The sequence below is a fragment of the Acinonyx jubatus genome, chromosome A2 (genome assembly GCF_027475565.1).
Source record: "Acinonyx jubatus isolate Ajub_Pintada_27869175 chromosome A2, VMU_Ajub_asm_v1.0, whole genome shotgun sequence".
Classification (NCBI taxonomy): Eukaryota; Metazoa; Chordata; class Mammalia; order Carnivora; family Felidae; genus Acinonyx; species Acinonyx jubatus.
This window is the reverse complement of record NC_069383.1, coordinates 79550940-79577145: the sequence shown is the minus strand read 5'-3', so window position 1 is coordinate 79577145 and position 26206 is coordinate 79550940. Positions and strand designations below refer to the sequence as shown.

At 35.8% G+C, this 26206-nt stretch overlaps 1 protein-coding gene across 2 annotated transcripts in view; it reads right to left on the bottom strand.

The window, feature by feature from the left end:
- Positions 1–19901, bottom strand: part of SEMA3A (semaphorin 3A) — a 209683-nt gene extending 189782 nt beyond the window's left edge. For both annotated transcript variants that reach the window (XR_008296879.1, XM_015068616.3), the window contains exon 1: positions 19171–19901. Coding sequence is in view for 1 of the 2 variants with exons in the window: in XM_015068616.3 (XP_014924102.1) it covers positions 19171–19282 (112 nt within the window). In the remaining variant the exon portion in view is untranslated. The remainder of the gene's footprint in view (positions 1–19170) is intronic.
- Between the last annotated feature and the right edge of the window lie 6305 nt (positions 19902–26206).

The following is a 26206-nucleotide window of genomic DNA, read 5'->3' as shown; positions in this document are numbered from 1 at the left end:
AATTTAAATAAAGGTCCCAATTAGTGTGACTGGTAAGAACTTTGAAAAAAGGAGCAGCCAAGTCAAAAAATTATTATCCAGACTGGCATAGAGATCAGAGGGGTGTAAATATGTTTTCTATTGGGATTTCTACCACAAATGGTTCTCTCTTCCTGTATTTAATGGAAACCATGCCATGAGTTTGATGTATACCTATCAAAAAGAAAAAAAAAAACAATTCTATTATCTTCTAAGATGTATGAGGTTATTTATTTATGAAAGATGGCATGGCAAACCACTAGGGTGCCAGATTCATGCCCGTAAGAGTCTGGAACAGTGGCTTAAAAATGAGCACATTTCCCCAAGGACAATGGTAGAAAAATCAGTATTTGTAAACCAACTGAAGAGCTGATCTTCCTATGCTTAATCTCTAAAACTCAAGAGTAGTGCTTCAGAATGTTAAAGTATTTCTTTGCGTGTTTAACAGAACTTTCAAATCTAACAGAGAGCATTCTAGTGTGCCACAATCACTCCCATTTCCTAGCCACTCTGACAACTTTAATTTGTGAACTGAAAGCAATGCCTGATTGACTTTAGTAAAGAATTCAGACAATGCAGTCTGCAACTATCTTTCCAAGTACATCACATCAATTTTAGAGTATGCAACGCTCAATTACAATGGTGAAGATAAGTGACTCAGGAATTTTTTTTTTTAAATGACACCATCTAAGCCTTCTTTCACTGTTGCATAATAATGTCTAGGCTTGAGGCATAAAATTGGACCACTTCAGGGGTGCTATCAAGTTTCTTGAAAATATTCTTGGAATAGTTTTCTATGATTAGGAATACCCAGGGAAGAAGTTAGGAAAATGCTACTTCAAAAAGTTTAAAGGACATGATAAAGCATGTTCATTCAAATAAGGCTTATTGTTCTGTATGAGTCATTCAAGAAAAAAGAGTTAAAAGAATATAGCTATAATCCAGTGAAATGCCTTTAGAATTGTGATATAAGATGAGAGAACTATAGGGCATACAAAACAGGGACTTTATTGTATGTAGCTGTTATGCTTCACAAAGCATATTTTGACCCATGATGTATCAGAAGGCAGGTTATAATAAACAACCTACATATAGATTACCTGTGTTTGGGTATCCTTGAGAGACCATGTATTTTTACTTCTAAATGACGATGATATCATATTGTAGGCCTTTCCTTATAGGATCTGCCCATAATTGCCACATAAGGTAAAAATCTCTTTCCGTTCTTTTCCTGAGCTAAAATGAACTACATATTGGGAGGTACAATTTCAATTTAATAACAAGTGAAATATAATGAGATTATGGAAACATGTCATTACTTGGCAATAACAATTTTTATGCATTCCATGCATGATTTCTATTATGTTCACTTTTTACAAAGGGCATTCATAAAATACCCCCATTTAGTTACTATTGTTATACAACTCAGTATCATTTTTAAGCTTAAATATTTTATAAGTTTGAGTTGTTTCCTATCTCAAATGAATGAGAGATATAAGAAAAAGTGTGAACCAGTATATTTTAACGTTGTTACTCTCCCCCAATCCTGCCTTATAGCATTTGTATCCTCTGCTAGATTCTAATTTTCTGAACTGATTCACTCCTATACCTTTAATTGTCTTGAAAAACTTTTTGGTAGATCATATCAACAACTCTATTGTTAGCTATACCTACTGGAATATCTAGTCATCTTGGCTCTTTTAATTCTCTCTCGCTTTATACATCTTGGCCTAATCCCTGCTTATCAACTTTCTCAGAAGAGAGGGAGAATACTAGAAAGTCAAACACAATAATTACTATATCTACACCACCAAGTGGAGCCACCTTGACTGAAATGATTTATTCAACCTCATGGTTAACACAACAGAGGGAAAGGCAGTCAAACAAACTTGTCTTTTTTCCTCAAAATATAGCTTATGTACTTACTTAATTGCTCCCACCACTATCTCAACTCTTGACTTATCTCACTTGTACCCTTCCTTCAATCCTCATTTCTATCTTATTCCTTTGTGAAGAATACCTCTTTTCTTTCCATTACACTAATTACCTATTCTAAACTTTTACCACTTGGTAAACTTTCACCACTGATACCTAAGTGTGAACCATTCTTATATTTTCTATTAATGTCTAATACTTACTAGACATTCACCATGCCAACCACTTTGCTTAGTGTTCCAGATGTATCATCCAAGATACATTTTTTTTTTAATATTAGAGAGGGAGAGAGAGTGTGAGTGAGGGAGAGGGGCAGAAGGAGAGGGAGAAAATCTTCAGGAGTCTCCGTGCCCAGTGCAAAGCCTGATGCGGGGCTCGATTCCACGATGCTGCTGGAATCATGACCTGAGCTGATATCAAGAATTGGAAGCTCAACTGACTGAGCCACCCTGGTGCTGCGCCCCCCCCCCCCCCACCACAATACATTTTAGAATGGTGACTTCCAAGCCTCTGGTAATCTTCACAACCATCTAAAGGGGCAGATTTTTTATTATCTCCATCTTACAAATAATCACTGAGTTTTAGTGAGGTATATTTCCAATATCACACACACAATATGTCAGATGTGAGCTCAAATCTGATTATTAAAACCATGCTCTTAACTACAATGGTCTACTGATTCCTCTTGCCAATTTAATTGTCCATAGTCATTCAGTTAGTACCTGAACATATCTCATATGATTTTCTCAAATGTTTTTTCTCACATAAAGATTCTTCTCATCCCTTGCATCTCTGTGATATTTTAAATTTCTGAATTCTTCTTTGTTGGGATACACTCTTTGCACACTTGCCCCATATGTGTTTTGACATACTTGCTTACCTTCTTCACTAAATATGAGAGCTCCTTGGGGGCAGTATGCATACCATCTTTATGTGTACATATCCCATAAATTACAGTGTATATCATTGCGTATTATGTTAGTAGTTATTATAGTAAGGATCAAATAGTATAGAGAGTCATTGATCACTGACAGATTTTCTGAATTGGCTCTCATTGCCTCATGATCTGCCATTCCTTTCCATATAAGATTAATTAATTACTTTTGCTGTTTCATAAATAAGCTTTACACATTAATGTCTCATGTCTCCAGACCGTGTTTCTACTAGAAAGGCATTCTCTGTTCTTCCTTGCAAAATTTCACATACTCTTATAATCCAGTTTAATTCTTACTCCCTGTAAAACATAGCTTCCTCATTCTCAATAGCATACCATAGCATAATTAACAAACCATTGTGCCCTCTAAACGTCATAGCATTTGTTTTATATCTAAATGATGGACCAAGCTGCCTTATCATTGGGTAGTATAATTTTTCAAACACTGTGTTGTGATGTACTTAAGAGAGTAATCCTACGTGTTTTTCTATTCTTAGTAACCATCACAGTGGTTAATGTATAGTTACCCTTTTTAACTTTCTGTTCATCTGAAGTGAATTTAAAAGTTTTAAAAGAATAATTCCTGGATGAGAAACAGAATAATATTTAAAGAAGCAGGAACATAATAATATGGAAGTGTTTACCAAGAGAAATCAGAGTTGTAGTTGAACCCTGACCCAAACCACAACAACAACAACAACAACACACACACACATACACACACACACACACACACACACATAATGGAAAGATTTTTTCCCAATGCTTTTCACATCCAACACACTTAGGGCTTCTCTGCTTAGTTTCCCCATTTGGGGTCATTCTTTCTCTCCTAAGACTCCCCTACTATTGCTGTATGCAATTAATTCCAAATGGCAACTGGCATTTGTGTGTAGCACCATGTAGAATTAATTCTATTTGTGAAATTTTTATTAAAAAGAAAATAGCCCAATGGCATGCTATACCCTAATTAGCCTGGATTGATAAGGGAGGGTAAGATCTTTCTGCACAGGGATTGTCTTTATCTCTGCCCTAGTTTCTCATAGGGCTTGGCCCAGAACATGACAATCGAATGAAGGATAGCATGTTGAGCCAAGGTGGGGAGACTTGCTTTGTTCTGAAGATGGCTGTATTTTACTCAGATACTTAGTGTAATGATGTAATGATTTGCTTCTTGGTTTCCTCAAGTAAATATCTTAGAATGAGTGGAATTTTGTTTGTTTATTTGTTTGTTTAATTATGAGCAAATTGGGAGTATAAAAGAGGTGATTTCAGTCTAACAAAATATGACGCTGTCCTTTTTTTTTTCTATTACAAAGATAAGAAGATGCTTCAGTATGGTTTGTTTCATATTGCCTCATTTTCTTTCCCACCACCAGTTTGTGTGTGTGTGTATGTGTATCTAGTAACATGACTTTGAGTTTGTGTTGTTTTAATATGTAGCTTTATAGACAGCAAATGATAGAAAGATTTTAAAAGAGGCACAGCACTATCATATTGAGACTAAGAGTTTTGTTGTTTTTAATTTACAGAAAAGTAAATATTTATTTTATTATATCTATTTCTTTGTCAAAGACATTTGATTCAGGTTTAATGTTCAAAATATATGGAATGTTTTGAAGCACATATATATGTATATACATAGACATATATATGTATAAAGAATAATTACAGGCAAAGACCAAATCGGTATCACACTCATTGAATAAAATGGGGGAGACATTTATTTTAATAAACAATAACTATAGCCAACTGTAATGGACTCATGGCAACTACAGTTAATAAACCCATGTTGTACATCTGGAAGTTGCTGAGAGTAGATCTTAAAAGTTCTCCTCACAAGAAAAAAAGGTTCTGTACTTATGCACGGTGGCAAATGTTTACTAGACTTATTGGTGATCATCTTGCAATCTATACTGAATCATTATTTTGTACACCTAAAACTAATATAATGTTGTAGGTGGATTATACCTCAATAAAAAGGTAAAAAATGAATAAATGAAATGCAAGCCTTGGCAAAAGTTTCTCAGAGACAGACTGACATAATTATGTCTTACTACAGCTACTTACATATTAACAATTACTTAAGGTAAAAAATATTTGCCTTTGAATACTGTGTTCCTAGAAATAATGTAACAGCACAAAGTAGTGCTGTATTTTACATTTACCATACTTTACTAAAAGAACACTGGCAGTTTTAAGAATTCATCACTGATTATTTTTACATTTAAGTTACTATTAAAAGGCAAGCTGCTCTTTGTGATGTGGTTATAATTTATAACCACAGACAGTCTAAGTTTTTAAGCTAAGACTATACCTCACCTTCACATATCATTTACATATACTGATTGCTTCCACATGTCTGGCATAAGGTAAAATAGTTTATGAGCATTGTAATATGGCTAAAGCCACAATGAAATAAAATTCATCTTTGTCTAGAGTACCACAGAAATTTATTCATGCTGGTGTATAAAGTGTTTTCCAAAGGAATTCTGCCTTCCAGAAAAATCCTTTAAAAGCCAACTATGGTGAGTGTCACCTCCCTTCTGAAGGACGTCTAGCTTCCCTAGTCTGGCTTCCAAGTGTCTTCTGTTAGACAAAAGCTCCTTTAAGTTACCTTCGACATGTTCTTCATTCTATTTACTAGCTTCAGACTGCAAGTTTATTTTCTTGATGACCAAATATCCTCTTTCCTGCAAATGGGTTATTTGCAATCACAGGTGGTTCATAGAACTGGTCAGAAAGCCCCAGACTTTATATCTACAGTGTTTCATTCAGACTCAGGGACATATTAAATACAAATATTGTGTTAATTCCTACGTGAATTCAATACTCTTTAAGTTGTCATGAAGAATGTTGTGTCTTCATGGACTAAGTCATAACAAAATCATATTCAAGGCAACCATTACACTTAAGAGGATATGCTGTAAGTACAGGAGCAAATAAAACTAGTCATTTCCTGGTTATTTTTACTGAATATTAAATGACTGACTTTGGTTCATGCTGAAAACACAAATTGGAACTTATAGTCTGTGAGATGCAGGCAACCCTTTCCTCAAGAAACAGGTGCTTCCTGGGGTGCCTGGGTGGCTCAGTCGGTTGAGCATGACTTCGGCTCAGGTCATGATCTCACAGTTTGTGAGTTCGAGCCCCGTGTCGGGCTCTGTGCTGACAGCTCCGAGCCTGGAGACTGCTTCGGATTCTGTCTCTCTCTCTTTCTCTCTCTCTGCCCCTAACCCACTCACATTCTGTCTCTGTCTCTCTGAAAAATAAATAAAAATGAAAGAAAGAAAGAAAGAAAGAAAGAAAGAAAGAAAGAAAGAAAGAAACAGGTGCTACCTTTCTCAGGCTGGCTCAGTAAATATTCATGGCCAAGGACCTAAAAATCAGGCCTGCCTTCATCCCTACCTTTCTTTATGGATATATTCATACAGATTCCATCGAAATTACACTTAAAACTTTTACACTTAAAAGCAGGTTCATATCAAGACGTTCAGCTTACCTATTCAGGACTGAAAGGTCTGTTAGGTATTTGTTCATCAATTGTTTACTTTCAACACCAGCTTTTTACCAAGCCTCCTCATAGGTTCACTGACTAGCTGATATTGACAAACTTCATGTTTTTTTTTAGCATTCCCACTATTATTTTACGAGTCTTTGAAATAAGTGCACTACAAATATAACAAGTGTGATTTTCTTTGTATTATTATTATTAATCTAATTCACAAAGTAAGTAACAGTGAATATGTGCATGCATACCCACACCAAATAAACAAAACAGTGATCTAGAACCTTCTATGTACCAAGCAGTGATTGGGCCTCTTACAATGTATTGTTATTATCCTGATAAGACCTACCAGCTACCATGAAGTAGCACCTCCCACACTGGAGAAGAGCACCTGAGGCTAGTAAAGTTAATAACACATCCACATCCTAACACACACAAAAAATGCCAAAGTCAATTCAATGCTTTCTTTACTAGGCTAAGATTCCTCTTGTCCTTGTGAAATTTTTGTTCTAGCAGCTAAATTAGAAAAAGACACTAATTTTCAATAGGCCAACAAGCAAAGGACTGAACACTATAAGCACAGCAAGACTTCCTATTCAATAAACTAAATAAAGATTGTATATAGTATTGGATATATTTATTTTGCACATTCCAAGAATGGAATGTAGGAATTCATTTTGCATATTCCAAGAATGTGTCATTTTATTCTTTTGAAAATATGAAAAAGCAATAAATCTGGCTGTTTGGTGGAGGGGGCACACTAGAGACATTTACCTATTATCTCTATCTTTAGTTTCTCTAAGTAAACTGAGGTGTGTGAAAAAGATGGTATAATACGTACAATAGAGAAACCATTTGGGAGAATGAAGTCCATAGTTCATAGTTACATCTGGTACAACTCAGTATTAGACACTGAGATCTGTACTAAAGAAACAAATCACTATAGCATCACTAATTTCACTTCCTTATATGGCATCTGCTTAAAATAGTCTAAACATATTCTTTCAAAATGAATGTGCTAATGTTTATAAAGCTGTGGACAGAAGTACTGTCACAGAGTAGACAGTTTTCTCTAATTTGACAGCTAAAGAGCAATGCCAATGAGACAAGTATTAATCTTATTTCTGATGATACATTAGACAAAACAGACACTGACTCTATTCTACCTTGCTAAGTGATTTGAGGATGCAAGAAAAACTTTTTTCTAGTCACTTGGTCCCACCTTGCTATTATGCTAGAAATCTTTCTCAAGACGCTGTCTGGATTAGGAGGTTGAATGATGGAGATAGGATGTGTGTTCTGCTAGTATGTGCCAAGGGAACCTTAATTCTGTTCTGAATAGGCACCTTGGGAAGCAAAAGAAGGCTGAGAGCCTATTGAACATGAAGAACACACAGTGAAAGTAGGAAACTCCATGGCTCTGGGCCAGTGTGTAAGAGCCTAACAGGGAATTGGAGTCTTAGGAGTAGTTGCTTTGTTTGAGTATCGCTTCCAATTCTATCTAGTTAGAATCAAGTGCAAAGGACTGAATCCCTGCACACCAGCCCAGGAGAAAAGAAAAAATCTACTAAAGAAGGAAGATCCCACATAATATAGTAATTTGAAAACAAAAAAGGTTACACTTGACATCTTGCTTTTGGCCAAATAGTGACATTGTGACAGACTAAGATGTGTGTCTGATACCTCATCAGAAGTCCTAAATGTGTGTCCTGCCATAAATCTAAGAGCATTTAAAGGAATTAATATGTAATTGAATATTTTAGATGGACAGCTATGCCCTAAATATGCTAGATTGTTGGATTTTAATAAATAGCTGCAGTTTTTCTTAGGTATAACTTGCATTTTTCTGGATGTGTGAAATCAGATTGCTCTATGTAGCTAAAGAAGAGCCACGTGTCTCCATCTGGAGTCTCTGTAACCCAAGAGGACAGGACTGAACTGTGAGGCCCAATCTGAACTGCAGCCTATAACCTGTTTCAAAATTTTCTACCATTTATCCTGATTTAAACTGCTTCTGCAGCCATTGATGATTTTTCTCCCAGAGATTTCACTTTCCAGAATGGATTGTGTTTTGTACTCAGATCTGTTTTATATAAGGTCTCATCTCTGCTCCTTAGGGCTCTCACGGGGAGTGATTATCTGTCACCTCCTCACTTATTCCTTCAACCACTTCTTCAATTTAATGAGGCACTATCATGTGTAAGACTCTACTTGACTGAGAATAGAAAATGGATAGGTGCACCTGGCTCGCTCAGTAGGTAGAATTTGCAACTCCTGCTCTCGGGGATGTTAAGTTTGAGCCCCTCGTTGGGTGTAAAGATTATTTAAAAAATAAAGTCTTAAAAAATAATAAAATGGATAAGGAACAGCATAATATTTAAAAAAAAAACCTAACAATGTGGGTCTTCTCCCCTTCCAAGTCATACGTTTCTTTAGGATAGATGCCGCATGATGTTTTATACTCCTCTGTCTTTTCAAAAGCCTTATCAAAGGAGATACTCAAGTCAATGTTGGAGAGAACAGCATCAGTAAACAACTAAGGCTGGGCAGATGTGGATCCAGGAAGGAAAGCTCACAAGTGTGACATGGAAAGGGAGGTACTGGGTGAGGGTGTGGTTGGGGCTGCAAGGTGAAGAGAGTTTCACTTTCTAGTTACTACCAATTGTTGTATCATACTCCTAGTTGCAGAAATTTAAAAACTTACTGTTCTTGAATTCTCCAGATTCTCCCATACGTACACAAGCATTTACTGAATCTAACGTTTCTATACATATGTCTCATCTTCAGCCTTCCTCTCTCGTTTCCATTATCATGATCCTTATTCAGGGATTAATTTCTTCATATCTTAACAACTCCAAGACCTCCAATTAGTTCCCTCTATGCCCTAGACTCCTTTAAGTTAATCATTCTTTTAGGTCAAGCTAAGGAGTTTGGACTTTAATCAGTAAAACTTTAAAATGAAGGAAAGGCATAATTAGATTTGGATTTCAGAAAGAATTGTAGCCACTAATGATGCAAAAAAAGAGACCGTAATTAAAGATGGCTGTTGCCATAGCAGGGCAAGTAATGATACGGATCTCACTTAGCCTGGAAGAGAGAACAGGACAGATTTGAGTGACTCAAGAGATAGAATCCACAGGACATGTAGGTAGATATGGGGTGGGTCAGCGAGGGAAGAGGCAAAGACTCTACTGGGACTCTACTGGCCTGAACCACTGGGACAAAAAGACAATATCCTCCACAACTGGAAATAAGGAGGACAAATATGCTTGCAGAGAGGTCAGTGGGCACAGTTTTGAACAAAACTGGAGTTCTGTGTGAGAGACCAAGTGTAGATATTCTGTAGCCTTTCACATGTGGAAGAGACAAATAAAAAAGACCCTAGCTGGCTCAGCGACTCCCCAGAATTTGTAATGTCTGGGAAGTAGTCAGGGGTATGGGTAGATGGGGAAGAGATCCCTGGGTGACACTGGCACAAAATTTCAGGTTGTATGAGCTTTCTGCTTCTGAGTCATCACTTGGGTAACATGTCCACATCTCAAGGGTCAAGGAGGCTACTTTGTCCTTTAATCACGGTATTTTATATGTGTAAAGTTGACCCAACTGAACTAAAATTATGGGAACCACACTCTCTGTACTAGGCACAATGTCTAGTTGAGATCATCAGGTATATGCATGTAGAATGGGGAAATTTAAAGTGGCAAGATGACCTAATTAAGAAATTGCCATTTTGTTTGTTTTTTTGTAGATCTAGCTGATAAAAATGCAGTTCTACACTTCTTTTTGAGAGAGACATAAGGGATTTTAATTTCTGAGGATTTTGTTTTCAAAGGAGGGTCTTGAATTAGATTTATTTGGATAGGACAAGAAGGTACAAGATGAAGACTATTTCTAGGTCAAAGGGGGTGGAGGATGGGGGAGGAGGGTGGCCAGTATCAGTTATGTTATATATATATGCATATATATATATGCATATATATATATGCATATATATATATGCATATATATGTATATATATAATATTTTATATATTATTAAATATGTCAAGTCTGGAAAGATGGAGGGCTCTTGTATTGAGGGGGGTCAGGGGAATCTGTGTCCTGCTCACACCCTTCACTCTGGAGGTGGAAGGACTTGAGAGTGGAAACACTGTGTGCATTCCAGTGGAAGCAAGACACTAAACACTATGTCCTGGAGCCAACATGCTGAGAAGGCTCAATGGAAGGGCCGCTGAAAGAGGCAGGTTAGCAACTTGCTAGAGTAGTGATGCCTTAGGGAGAACATAGAACTCCTCCAGACGACAACATTGTACTGTAGAAGATGCTCTGGGAAGGTCAAACATTAAAGGACTGAAGATGACAGCCAATCCTGAAGGGCCCAAGACCTGACCTCAAGCAAAGGGTGACATCCTCTCCCTACTATTTCTCAGCATTCCACTTTCCACAATTACCAATTAAACGTGAGATGATTTGGAAAAATAATGACTGGAATGTAACTTTTCTTATATTTGCTATAAGCACATTGATTTATGTAGTCCTTCATCTCCATATAATTCTGCAAGTATGATTACACTGTCTTTTTTTGAGAAGGAGGGCAGGAGGGGAAGAAGGACAGGGAGAGAATCTTTGAGCATGGAGCCCAATGCAGAGCTCAGTCTCACAACTGTGAGATCATGACCTGAGCCAAAATCAAGAGTTGGATACTTAACTGACTGGGCCACCCTCTCATCCCTAAACTAATTCTAAAGGATTATCACAGTAGAGCAGAGTTTATTCCCTTGAAACTTCAAATTTGAATATAAAAATTAAAATTTCTAACACATCTGATGAAGAGTCACAAGTCCTTATCTCCTTTGGAGTTGACCTCAGGTATAAACAACTTTGTTCTGGCTTTCCCCAAATATATTCCTTAAGGGCTGGGATTAGACCTTAATTAGTTTTTAATGTCACTTAATAGCTATGATTTGGCACTCTTGGTAGTTGTCCACCTGTCCTTTCCTGTTAATACTTGTACTTTGTCACAAGACTAAAATATTTTATAAGAGTTTAACATCAAGCACTGTAAACGAATTTATATTCTAAACATCAATGCCATATTTATATTCTAAGCATCAAGTCCACCTCTAAGTGGACTAAGAAAATTAGTGGAGTCAAAGATAAGAGGAAACAAGAAAGCCTGCTCAATAATAATCTTAGCAAGTTGTCCGACAGCAAAGCCAGCATTCTCTCAAAAGTATGGACAATAGAATACAGTCAAATTTAAATTTTTAAGTGATTGTGCTTTCAGCTTTGTTTGGTAGAACTGATTTGTTCTACAAAGAGCTCAGATACAATAAGACTGATGATGAGATCTTTTATCTTTAGCCATTATGTGGTTTTAGAGTACCCTCAGTTACTTTCTTTTCTGGCTATGTGTAATGCGACACGATTATGAGAAAAATCAGGGTGTTCCTCCAAAGGAATGACACAAGTCTTCAACCTGGTTCCTAGGATCTTATAAGATGTGTGTATTATTATTATCCATTCTTCATGTCTTACTCGCAGGCGAGTTAAGTTGACCAGAAACTTTGTGATTCAGTCCTCAAATATGCTTGGTTCAGAGGAGATACTGTCTGTGGAGGCAACAATGTTGACATACGCTTAGTGCTTTTATTTTATTTTACTATTTTATTTTATTTTATTTTATTTTATTTTATTTTATTTTACTGAGAGTGAGTAGAAGTATGGAGGGACAGAGAGAAAGAGAGAGAGAGGGAGAAGAGAACCCCAAGCAGGCTCTATGCTCAGTGAGGAGCCCCACACATGGGGCTCTATCTCACGACCCTGGGACCATGACCTGAGGCGAAATCAAGAGCTGGATGCTCACCTGACTGAGCCACCCAGGCAACCCTCTTGGTGCATTTCTAAGTCCCTCAACTGATATCCTCCTTCCCTAGTGTCCAGCACTAAGCTTACTTTCTCTACATTACAATGCACAGTTCACTTATAATGAATTGATAATTACACCTGTGCATTCTTTTTGTACTCATTAATAAACAGGCATACTGCTTTTAAAAACCAGTGTTTCAAAGGGAGCACAGAATCGCTCAACAAGTGACTGTGCCAGCTGTTGAGCGCCTAAGGATGAAAAAGAAGAGATCTGGCCTTGAGGACCTCACAGTCTGGCACAACAGAGAGGATCCACTTAAGTAATTTTACAGACTAAAGAAGCCATTCAACATATGCAACAGCACTAAGCCTCATTTAGTTTGCTGATCAAGACTCAAGCGGGTGAAGCTATGTTTTATCAAAAGACACATTTACGATTTCGGCAACAAAATACGTTACTGTGAGATTTGGTCAACACTGTTTCTCCCACGTCATATCTTTCCAAGCAAAGGAAACCTGGAAATGCAGGTTTAATGACTCATTTAGGAGCCGACAAGATTCCCTAAAGTTGTGGTCTCTTTAAGTTTTACCCTAAGCTTCTAGAAAATACTAAGATTGAATTATTCTTCCTATTTATCAACAGAATTTTATTTTTGCTTATCTTCATTCCCTAATTTAAGTGTAAATTGTATATTTTCTTATCCTGGGTTTGACAGAGTCCAGCTTTGTTACTGTTTGGAAATAGTGTGTGAATTCCCTATTTATACTGATGTTTATGTCTTGGCAATAGAAGAAGATAGTAACTGGAGACATTCAGACTTACTTGTGTCAGATAAAATTTATTGAATCTTCCATATGTTTAATTATGATAATAATTTAAAACAACCTACAAATCACAAGGAGTCACTTTTAAAAATATACCGAATGTGATTTATTAAACTTTATTTTACCGCCTCAATTAGCTACTCTCCAATTATGAACGATGGCAGTAATGTGCCACAGGAAGTCTGCATCATTTCCGTTACGAACTTTTTATGATTCAGACTGAAAAAATATATATGGATGCATCTATATGAATGTATATAAAATACTTAATATGCACGGGGACACATGAAGCTATCCTTTCCTCATTCTGATTGTTTGGTACCGCTGTGTAGCACAGGCCATTTTCATATGTTAAGTCTTAAGTTAAAAATATATATACTTACTTATAACCATTTACTTTTCAAGGGTCAAAATACACCAATAAATGCATGCAAAGAGCACCTCAAAATCTTTAGCAAAACGCATTTCAACTAACGCTTCTGTTTTGTGCATGTTACATCTCCTGACTCTAATGCCAGTTTTTCCAAGCTTGGCCTCCACACATCACTCTGTGTATATTTATCCTAGCAGCCTGCCCATTTCCAAACTAATGAAAGAGCTGTCACAAATTGCTAGTGCCACCTATTAGTGGAAGCACAGAACTGCAAATCATGATAATTCCTTTAAATAGCACCTTAGAAGTCATGAGGGGTAAAATCCATCCCAAGACTCACACTTGTTCTAATTTATGTTTACAGCTGCTGGTCTTTTTAAAATAAGCTATCACTGCATGCACTAAACTTAGATACTGTCACGAGTTCTAGAGATTTTACCTACAATTTTGTACTGATACATCATTTTATCATAGATTGTTTTCATAAAGGTTTGATAAGTGCGATGTCTTAATCAATTAATATGTAACTCTCCATGATATAATATCATGACTTTGTAAATGAATGCTGTTACATAATGATTGATTAAAAATGTATTTGAGTACTGGTTTCTCTGGACGGTTTTAGGACAACGGAAATATAAATTCTATTTAGCATAGTCCTGACTTTAGATTTAAAATACTCCAAGCATGTGAAGGTACGATATTTTGACCTTTGACTAGTGACATGTAGGTGTGCCACTGAAGTTTAAATGAGAAAAATTGGGATAAGAAGTTAAACCACACAATTTCTTACTGTTGATAACACTGTAAGTTATTTAAAGTACATATCTCAACTACAATTAGATATTCACACTAAACATAAGTAGATTATGCTCTGCAAGTAACAGTTTTATTTCCTTACTAGGAACATATGAGATCATATTAATTAATTTTAATTCAATTTATTCTTGAAAGATCTTTCATTTGCATGGATGTTTGAATATAAAATTTAAATATAACTGGCCAAAAATTCCAGCATATTTGTTAATTAAGTTGTTTGATTTATAGATGAATGAAAAGTAAGAAAACAAGGAAATTCGTTATGACAGATTTATACATCTATTTGGTTGCCTAAATATCCTGGCAATTTACATCACTGTCTGCAGTGGGGTCTTGTAAATAATTTATATGAAGAGAAATAACAACATAAAAAAGTTAGAATTGGAAACATTATCTCTTCAGTATGCAGCTTTATTTGAGCTAATAATGATTGAATATTATTATCAAAATTTGGTGGGCTAGAATTTTACATGGCATGGTTTTGGGGTCTCAGTTATTTTTTCTACTAGCTGAGCTCTACACTGTATAACTTATTACTTCCAAGGCCAGCTGGTTGGCAGCTTTAAACAGAGAACCCCTGAACTGGAGACTTTCACTAGCCCTCATGTGATCTGACCAGCACTGGATCACAAGATGTGTGACTGAGCATCTTGTTTTATTTTATTTTTCATTATTTTGCCAGAATACATTTTTTCGAATAGGTGAATAAAAATTTCTAGTTTTCAGCAGGCTGAAATTGAAGGTTCCTGAATCAAAAATATGATTTTTAAAGTGAATAGAAATTTGAGCAGAAAAGGCCATGTTAAATAAGAATCAGCAAGTCAGAGACCTGATGTTAAATATGCAGTGACTATAGGAGAAAAGATACTGCAAAGAATTTATAACTTCTTTTCACCGTGTGTGTGTGTGTGGGGGGGTGTAAGAATATATATCTTAAACATATAATATATAAATATATAATATTATATAATACATATACTATATATATACTTATATATAATGAATAAATATACTATATATATATATATATATATATATATATATATACACACACTTCTCTACCTTTCATAGATACTTATCTTTTAGCTGCGAGGAAATTATCAGTATAAGACATATTACATCCTATACCAACATGTGAGTACTTGACATATCCATGGGGACTTTTCATGCCCATTCTAAAATAAATAAATAAATACATAACATAAAATACGAATGTCATTGTATAGCAGTAACAGTTTTATTATAGGTTGCCAAGATCACTTTTCTCAGCTATAAGATACTAACATAAAGTTTTGTCATTCATAGATATACATATATTTATACGTATACACATACGTATATATATATAGATGTGTATCTGTACTCTGGTAAAAGTGAAGAAAAATCTCTGAAAAGTCACCAAGTTCAATTAGTAAATCATCATTCATATTAACTAAATCTGAAGCGATCATAGTGCATTGAGCAATGGCAAATAAAAAGTCTTTTGCAAATTGTATTTCATAAAGTTTTAATTAAATATTACTTCCAATATCAGAAAGATGTGTGTGAGGATTTTGATTTACCTGATAATCTCATTGTTGCAATAATTAAACTACTCTGGGGGCAAAACTCTTTACAAAGTATGAAAAGAAAGTCTTTCAAACATTTATTTAAGTGCTATTTACTAAGTCCTCCCTATGAAAGTAAAGTTAAAGGCATTGATTTAACCTTTGGATTCACATGATAACCATCACATTCAGACTTGCATGTGCCTTTCATTTTTACTAAAACTGGAGCACACAATGTCCTGGAAATGCTCATTACATTGAGTGATGGAACATTTGTCATTTGTTTAAAACCCCAAACCTAACTTATTTCCTGGTGATTTCCATAGGTTTTTCTGAAGTCTTCATTGTACCACACATTCCAAAAGGAAGATTATATGATAGTCTGGTATTTCATGAGAAAAGTGAAATTTGACTAGTTTTGTAGGAGGAATAAACAGTTCCACATCAATTTGAAAAAGAAGCATTTCAACATTTAGCTATATTACATACATTTCAGGAAAGCAAAAGCATCTCTGAGTGAATGTTTCTTGAGGATAATTTGTATGTGACTGCTGAGATTTACAGAGTTCTCACATTTGCTTCCCCCACAAGGATTCTAAATCAGATTGGTTCAGAGGAAAAGCCAGCATACCCCATTTTTCTAATATTATCACTTCTCCAGATGGTCCTGAACACATCCATTCAATCCCTCTTTCCTAGAAAGTAAAGAGGTACCTTATTAGATATATATATATGTGCATCCACTACCAAGGCTGCCTTCTTGCTTTTCTTTTTCTTTCTCATTTAACACATCAAATCTCTTTCATTTCCTACTAGGCAAGATGACAAGTAGGAAGTGAGCACAGTGATTGCCTGCAACTTTGTCTTGGCAACCTGAGCAATGAGAGAGTTAATGGTGGATCTTTGAAAACAAGTGACCATGGGAAATTAGGGTTGGCAGGGATTTAACTCTTCATGAATCATGCTGGAATATTTTTAAGGGCAAAGCAGTGGATATTTTAACCGTGTTTGACATCTAATTAAGGAGGAAAAAGAAGGAGCTAAAAAAAAAATCTCTATTATAGTTTAGAAACAAAGTACTGACAATTGGCTACTAGGCATTTGCTTTGGCAAAACAAGTGTACATGTAGGGACAAAAAGGTAATGACAGACCAATAAAATGACAGAAGAAAAATTGCTTGGGCCATTCCTTTTCTTCTTCTTGTTGTTGTTCATTTCACAGTTTATATTACCAAATTGCCAAGCCCTAGGCATATCAATAGAATTGTTATGTAGGTGTAGAGCAGTTTTTTGATGAAAAGAAAAGCAGAATAATTCTAATGGATGCCATGATAAAAAGAGTTTATAAAGACAGTGTCAAATAGATTCATACTGTCAATATATACAACTTACTTCATCAGACAAGTTTAAAGCCTGCACACATATCAAAGGACTATTCTAATTAAATGCTATCTGTTTGTATATAGAAAGAACGGGTACCTGTTCTATAATGGAGAGTAATCAATCACCATGGAAATAAAATTCTTGCAAAATATATATAATTCCCAATCTTTATTTATTTTACAACTTATTTAGCATTTAGACCAGTATCTCCAAATACAGTAGATTTTTAAAGTGTGTTTCATGTTTCATTTGTTACTCTACAATTATAGCATACAGCCATTCACATCTTCAAGAAGTAAAGTTGCATGCGAAACTGACTCATAGGCACATAAACTTGGATCAGCCACCAATCTAAGAACTATTTGATGTCATCCTCCCAAAGAATGAAAACAGAAAGCAAAAACTGAGGAAAATACACATGCCATAATACCATATCCTATAAAAACAATTTAAAGACAGTTGCTAGAGATGTAATAGAGATTTAATTAAATCTTTAATGGCTATATGATAATGTTTTAAAATCTTGCACGATGAGTACAATTGCAATTCTGTTTGCTAATGTTTTAAATCCATTCACATTTTAGTAACTAAGAAATTGTTATGCCAAAAATAAATGTATCTTTCAATCCAATGTATTTTACCTAGCAAGTATTAATTCCAAATAAACACATTTAATAGGTGTTGAATTTTCTAATCCAAAGTGTGAAAATTACATCTCTCTTTCCTATTTGTGATCCTCATTCACACTAGAGCATTCAGAAAGAGATGTTCCCCATCATGTGAAAATTAAAGAATATGTTTCTGGCATAAGAACAATGTGCAGCAGACAGACATCTCTACAGATAGATTCAATGATTTTCTTTCACATTATAGGCTAAAAACAGAGTATAATTGAAGCTTCCTACTGCCCCACCCCCAATTCCCGAAATCTGAGAATCATAAGAAAGCAACACCTTAGGGAGTAAAAGTACTTGAGTTAAAACATTTTAATCACCAACTCCATTTTACTAATACCTCAGTTATAGAAACATTCTTTTTCATTAAAAGTTTTTCAAAAATACTCTTTTCAACCATGTTAGCATTATTTTATACAACTATCTACAAAATCTATCTAAACAAATGGAGAACAAATATTTCCTTAAAATCCTCATTAAAAACCAGGCATATGCATTAAGCTGTAACCAAATAAAGTACTAGCAATCATGTACTGAAGCTTTTTTTCTTTCTTAAATTTAAACTCTTTTTGAAAGTAAGTTCACACAACTAGCTGTACAACCAGAAAGTAATGTTCCTTCAGTTCTCACTGAAGTACATATGGAATTAAATAACATTATATTTCAAAGGCTTTCGCTTTACACCAATTAGCCAAATACACAGTCTTTGGTACAATCATAACACACTGTGGAAAAACTAGTCTGTTCCCTCCAGTTTATATTCTCTTGGCAAACCATGATCTACTGCTTATGTTAAGCATCTGATTGTCAGATTTGAACAAACTGAATATTCATGATGACGATTAACCATTTAGTGCCTCAAACTAAGAAAACACAATTTATCACAACAATTGCTATAGGTGAGGCGTTCTACAAAGAGACTATTTTTGCCACGGTGCTTTTTAAAGATATTTTAATAGAAGTAGAGTCAGAAAAATTAACAGCACATATGATCACACACACAGATCAGCATTTACCCAGGCATTCAGCTCTTCTCTGCAAATGTGATTAAATGTTCTTTGTTTGCATTTAAATTGTCATATATCAAACAGGAGACATGCTTTTATAAAAAAGTGTTTAAATCATCTCAGAAAGACACACAGGATCACATAGGTTTCCCAGGTTAAACTAAAGGCTTCATGGTTTGGCTTGGGAGGGAGTTCAAGGAATGAAAAGGCAGGGGTGGTGGGGTGGCGGGGGCAGGGACATTACAGAGCTAGCCGAAAAAGAAGAAAAATAAAGATTTACCTTTGTAGGATAATTTCAGTCTTGGCACATTGTTCTTCCCATTTTGATAGTTTGCTGTGGCTGTGAGTAATACTCCCCAGAAAAGACAGACAATCCTAGCGAACCAGCCCATGCTGCAGACGCTGGAGGTGCCTGTGCTGCTCTGCCTTCCCTCCTGTATTGTGCGGCCAGAGAAGTTCAAACAATCTGGAAACTGGAGGTAACAGGTGATTTAGGTCAGTTTCATTCATAAATGCAGACAATCAAGACCTCACGGCAACACTAACACCTCTTCTTCTGTAACAGTCACTGGAGCACAGAAACTTCAAACCCTCCAAAAAAAAAAAAAAAAAAAAAATCGAGCCAGGCACCGGATAATGAGGCACAACTGTTGTGTAGAAAGAAAAAAAAAAATGAACAAGGGCTGCTGCAGTGGTGCTTAAGAAGCAGTTCCTTTTATCTAGGCTCTTCTGATAGCCAGTGGCGGACTCTAATCCTGCTCTCTGCTTCATTCGGCTCCGGGGAAGCAGAATGAAAGGGAAACAGAGAAAGAGAGAGAGAGAGAGAAAGAGAGAGAGAGAGAGAAAGAGGAGCCCTGAGCAGCGCGGACTTTTCCTGTACACATGTAGGGAGAGATGACACAAGATCCCACAGACAGGTTTTCCCAACACTCACTAGACTGGCTGACAATGGGAGAACAGGCGAGCTCAACCCACTCCCCTTCCCTCCTGTCACACAACACATGCAAAAAACATCTCCTAGAGATTAGAGCTGGGAGCAGAACCCTCCAGCGTGCCTGTGAAAGGCATGTAGCTATAAATTTACTTCCCAAGGCACGCGTTGTTTTATAGCCATTTTTAGGTGCAATTTTGATTAAAAAAATCTGAATTCTGCTACCTACATAATTTATAACTCATTATATAATTCCTTTGAACTTGTGCATTATATGTGTATGTATGCGTGTGTGTGTATATATACTTATATATATATACACACACACGCATACATACACATATGCATATGTACATATATGTATATCTTTTCACCATTATAACTTTAACCACTGAAGGTTTTAAAGCCTTGTTAGAGATCATTCCCTCTTCCCAACAAACCCCCTTGGCTCAACTACCCCCTTCCCCCGACCCGCAGCAATTTCACTGAAGAAATTCCTAGTAAAGCCCATTTCAACAATCAGTTCAAGACAAATATAGGTCCACTGAGAATTATAAATTACAACTCAAAAGGATACTCAGAATTTAAAAACATCTATGGTTTTCCAGCTTCTGGAATGCTCTGGTTAGCATTGTTAATGCATCACACATCTCATTAATTAAAACCACTTCCCTAGTTTTGGTTTAAAGGGCAGAGGAAGATGACAAAGTTCACAAAAGTCCCTGCTGAGTGTCAAGGACCAACATAAAGAGGATATCTCTGTGTCTTCATGAGGTGGTGAAGGGTTACTAAACGTTCTGTGCACATGAATGCATATGTTTAGGCAGTCACACAGACACAACCAGTTCTTTCCTAAATAGACATTTTGTCTGAGGTGTTTCAATTTCCTCTTCTATTTTTCTTTCAATTTTCCCCAAAGCTGATATCCTTATAGGATATTGGGGGTTGGCGTATATAAAAGTTAGTAGGACCGAACTTTCCCTTCTCTACTCAACTCTCTCTCTGCTCTACCCGTGTCCCCCCCCCCCCCCCCCACAACACTCACAATTGAAATACAGAATAGAGAACCTACTTCAAGTATGGAAATTTTTCCACTGAAAGAAGAGGGTGAGTCTCACAATTACAAACATAAACACTTACAGTGGCTTAGTATTCTTGCGAAAAATGATCCAAGCACTGCCACTACAGCTTTCATGACTTAATGTCTACAGGCCAATAGGGGAAAAGCATCTCTCTCTTTCCCTCTTTCCTTCTGTCTGTCTCTCTGCCTCAACAACTACGTGTGTGTTCGGGGTGGGCGGAGTAGGGGTGGGTGGGTGGCTGGGTGGAGGAGCAGGAAGAGGATGAAGAGGATTTAAAGGAGGGAGAATGGGGGAAGGGGTGGATGGATTCTCTCTACTTCACTAGATTGATTCATCAAACAGACCGTATTGTATTTGTCAGTTTCCTCAAGCCTATTGATCCACTTACAATCAGTATTGTTAAGAAAATAAAATCTAAAAATAATGTTGATTTTACTGATTCCCGCACTTGTTATCCTGAGCACTTTTCACGTCCTAGGCAATGGATTAAGGCTACAAACAACAAGAGGCCTGTCTGTCTTCCATGGATTACTCTCTATAGACATTTATTCTACAGAGGAATTCATGTTACTTTGGGATTATTTAGAAGATTGGACCAATGAATTATCCTTTTGAAATATCACATATAATTAGTTTAAATACTTTAAATAGTTGTGCCATTTTCATTAATATATTTTAAATGTCTTCAAATATTTATTTTTCCTCTAGCTCTTGTTACCTAGAGTAGGGGAACAAGTTTATATTTGTCAAAACTAAACAGGATAAGCAAATTTAGAAATGTATCCATTTCACTTTCGTAATGTCTAATTCTGAAACATTTTGATGTGTTCCAGGAAAAATGAAAGGTTGTAGGTAAAATTCAGATAAAAGAGGATCAGAATTGACTCCATGGGGAAGAAAGACATTCAATCTGGATTTTGAACCACAAAATCAGGACAGAGTGATTTAATTTTGTAAAACAAGTAATTTAAATTAATGTTGAAGTCTGGAATTTGGTAGCACAGATACCCATGTTTAGATACACACACATAATTTTAAAAAACACTTTCTTACCCTCTAAATTTTGTATGATCTTTGTGTGTCTTCAAATGTTTGCAAGCTTAATAAATTCACATTTACATTTGCTTATCTCTAGATTTTTTAAATTTAAAATGTGTGAACACAGTAAATTCTGTGGGTAAGCATAACTGTGCTAGACTGATTATAAAAGAATAGAAAAGTGTAGCCATGCATAGATATTTTAAATGTAATTTTGTAAACAAGAAAAGAGAAAGAAACTACATGCCTGAAAAATACAAAAGTATTTGGAGTTTTCTATTTCTACCTCTTTCAAAGTCTTTGACTTAAGTCAGGGTGAAAGTTGGTTTCAACTTTTTTCTTTTACTCCCAAACACGTGAAGGATAATCAAAGTTAAACGTATTTCTCAGATGACGTAGAAAGAAGGTAAAGGGTCGACCTAGGTGGGTGTTTTTCAGAAATTTTCAAAATCTGACCGTATGTATGAAACATAGATTTTGATTCACCCCACACCCCCCAAAGACCATGACTCCCTACTCTTACATTCAGTGGCCTAAGCCCTGCATGATTAAGCCTGCTCCATTTGTCTCCTTGGCCACTGATGTTAGTTCATCACTTACTACTCTTTAAAAGTAAGAAATATTACACTGATCTTTTAACATCAAATTTTATGTAAGGCTTAAGTGAAAAACCTTATTTTGCTTTTTTCTCAAAGTTGTCTTTATGATGATTTTCTAACCTGCAATCTATATCATGCACCATAATTCACTTCACTTGCAACTGAATCTCTACTACCTTTTTAAATTTCAAGTGTTCAGATGTGATGAACTCCTACTACAGAGTCAGATTTGAGCAGGGGCTTAATATGATGATCATGCTCTTGTATAGATGTCTGTCAAATCAATCAGCAGTTTTTTAACCCCACTCCATATTGAGATGGATCACAAAGACTTTCCAGGAAGAGCAATAGGTTCATGGGTGGTGTGCTTGATTTTCTACAGAAACAATACTTCCAACTTTACAACAGGTTGGTTAAGTTTTGTTTTTCACAAAAGACCTGTACAGTCATAGAAGATCCATACGAAAGCATTTCTCCATTGAAAAAAAAAATTTTTGATCTTTTCACGTATTAGATAAAACCAATGCAGTATTTTTTAAATGCCCACTCTCCGTATTTTATTTATGATGAAATAAATTGGAATAACAACAAACATTGTAATTCAAGGGCAGAAATGATTGTCCTTATTTGTGAGATGGCATTCCAGTACTTCCCCAGGTTATAGATACCCTGGGTCTTTTTGTGAGCGGTAGGTGAAAACTCTTCCTGTATTTGTGCATAAAAGAAGAGAAGGAGAAATATAATTCTGATGTATTTAAAAATTTAGTGGATTAAATGTACTTGAAGTTATGGTACACTCTAGTAAACACACTTGCCTCTCCCTGTAATCCCACTCTACCCCTGTTTTGTGGTGTGATAGAGTACTGCCCCCAAGTTGGCACTAATGACAAAATAGAAGACCTCTTTAAGAGAAATAACTGAGTTAAGAATTTTAGAATGAGTTGGTTAACCAGTTCCCCAAAGAAACAACACCAAGAAGGAGACCAATACTAAAAACAAATTTTCAGTACTCTTACCAAGGTGTTATTCAACTGAGTCATGTAAAAAAATGATATTAGTTTCCATCTAACATCTGCTATTTCTCATTTTTTTTTCTTCAAGGGATGCTTCTTCGCTATATGAGAAAGGCCTGTGATCAACAGAATTATAGCAAATGTCAGAGTCAAACATTTGTCCTTGCTCTGACATCTCATGTTGGAAATTCATTTTTAATGAGGGTTTTTCTGGTACAGGGAATTTGAAACCTTTTCTTTTTTCTAAAAAAGAATTGTGTGGGTGAAAACATTCTTTAGAAGATCAGAAGACATCTTATTAATTGGGCAAACTAGATAGCTGATGCATTATTTGTTCTAGCCAAAAATGATAGTTCTTTAGAACTACTGCAGTAGTCACTGGGAGCTGGGGGTGGCAGGTTGAAAGCAATATTTAAGAAATCAAGTTAAACTTTTCATAATCTGACCCTTGTGAATGCTTTTAGTATAAGCAAAATGTGAAAGGAGGAGTTGAGTGGAGGAATTGGTAAAAGGCAAAGGGAATCCACTCTCTAGGGAAGCATTAACTCTTCCCTTGCTTTCCAGCCCCCTTTCCCCCTCCCACCCGCCATGAATGGAGATTTCAGGAAAATAAGCTCATCCCTCTTCTGGAATGATTTTGTAACAATTTGAGGGAAAAAAAAATCAGTTTTGTGTTTTCTCTTGTGACATCAATACTTTGAGGTAAATAGGGACTCAAAACAAAAAACTCCTTGTTTTTCAAATGAATTGAAGCGATAAATGTTAGATCAATTCAGGAGACCAGAAACCGGCCAGTCACGTTATTTGTGGCTGCAGATTTCAGGAAAAGTTCAGGCAATGAAGGGTATCAGAAGTTACAGAGGAGATTCTTTAATGGTAAGGTGAGGTGGTGGCTTCCCTTTCTTGGAGAATCTGATTTTGTGCGGCTGGCAGGTGAGTTTTATCGGGTTATCAAGTTTGAGTGGGGGATGGAAAGGAGTGTCAAAAAAAGGGATGCATAAAATTTCATTTATGGTTATCATCAGAGTTGCCAAAAGTGGCTAAACTCCAGTTATTAGGAACAGGAATTATCATTTTTCCAGTCCCTTTCCTTTTGATTTCTTAAATCCATCATGTTTGTCAACATTTTAAAATATTTTAAACAGGGGAGTTTTCCTTTTCCATCTATTTGAGAAGCTTGTCATCACTTACAGCTTCTTTATCAGATTATCTGAGAGGCAAATGCAGTGTCCCTGAATATTAACGTATTGAAATAACAAAACAATGACAATATCAAAATACCTGCTTTTTTTCTTTCTTTCTTTCCTTTTTTTTTTTTTAAGTGAGAGTGTCTCCACCTCAACTCAGATGAAACAAGAAAGTTTTCAAGTGAGACAAAAATCCCATTGTTAATACTGATCAGTACAGGCTAGGCGGTGAGGAGGAAAAAATGAGGCATCCATGGAATACAAATGAAATGAGCAGGTTGGCTGTTGAGTGTTTCAGAACATGAAGTTATTAGTTATTTGCTTTCAGTAAAGGCATATCACACACCTTCCCGCCAAATAAATAAATAAGCAGATCTATATTCAATAAACAAGATGAAGAAACTAGGCCATAGCGTTTCAAAGATTACTTTACATCTGACTCAGACAAAGCTGATGCATATGGTCTCCCTTTGTTACCCACTGAAAAGACTGTTTCACCTCAGATGTTAAGTTTCCTAAAATCTCTCTATCCTAGGAACAGGCCTTTTCCTTCAAAAAAAACATTTTTAAAGAGTTTGTAACTGATAACAATAGAGAACAGAAATGTTGTAACCTGGAATTAAAGTTCTTTAAAAGGGTTTATTATAATGGCAAACCCAACTGTTTGGCGGATGGTGACTCAAAATCTACAGCACATGCTGGTTTTTCAAGGGCACAGATTTGTCTAAATTGCAAAAGTTAAGGAAAGAAGACTTCGATGATTTTCTTCCCTATTCTGCATTATCTCCAGAGTTAAATGCCATTTGTCCAGTCTATGCATCCCCATTTTCTCTTTTGTGGCATGGGGGTGGGGTTAGGATGATATGCCAGGTTTCATTTCACTGTGTTGGCTATAGGAGCAGCTGTCACCTTATGGAAGAGATTAGGAAATGTCTTGTTTATTAGCTAACGATTTATTATTATTATTATTATCATTAATAAATGATTCATGAAGAAAATTCAAATCTCCCCCCATTTTTCCTCAGGGCACATCCATACGATATATCTCACATAAACCAATCAACATAGATTCATTTTCTCATGCCTGCTGTATCAATGAGAAGAGAAACAGCATCCAGTATGCCCAGCCTTGACTCTTCTTAAATTACAGATCCAAGTTGAAAATGGTTTGACTGGAGGACTTAAATGACAATGTGATTATTCCTTACTTGTTTTTCAAAAGTGCTTTCTTTGAAGCACTTTAAAGACCCCTAAACATCTAACAGAGTCAATTTTATACAACTCCTTTTGAAGCATAAAAATAATGTCCACTGTATAAAATTGTGTTCTCACACAGTTTTTAACTATTATCTCAACTAAAGCTTTAGCAACTCACTGTAATTATGTGCTGATTATACAGAAGAAAAAAACACTGACTTTTCGAACTTAATCATCAAGTGAGTGTATTTCTCATTATGTCACGTTGT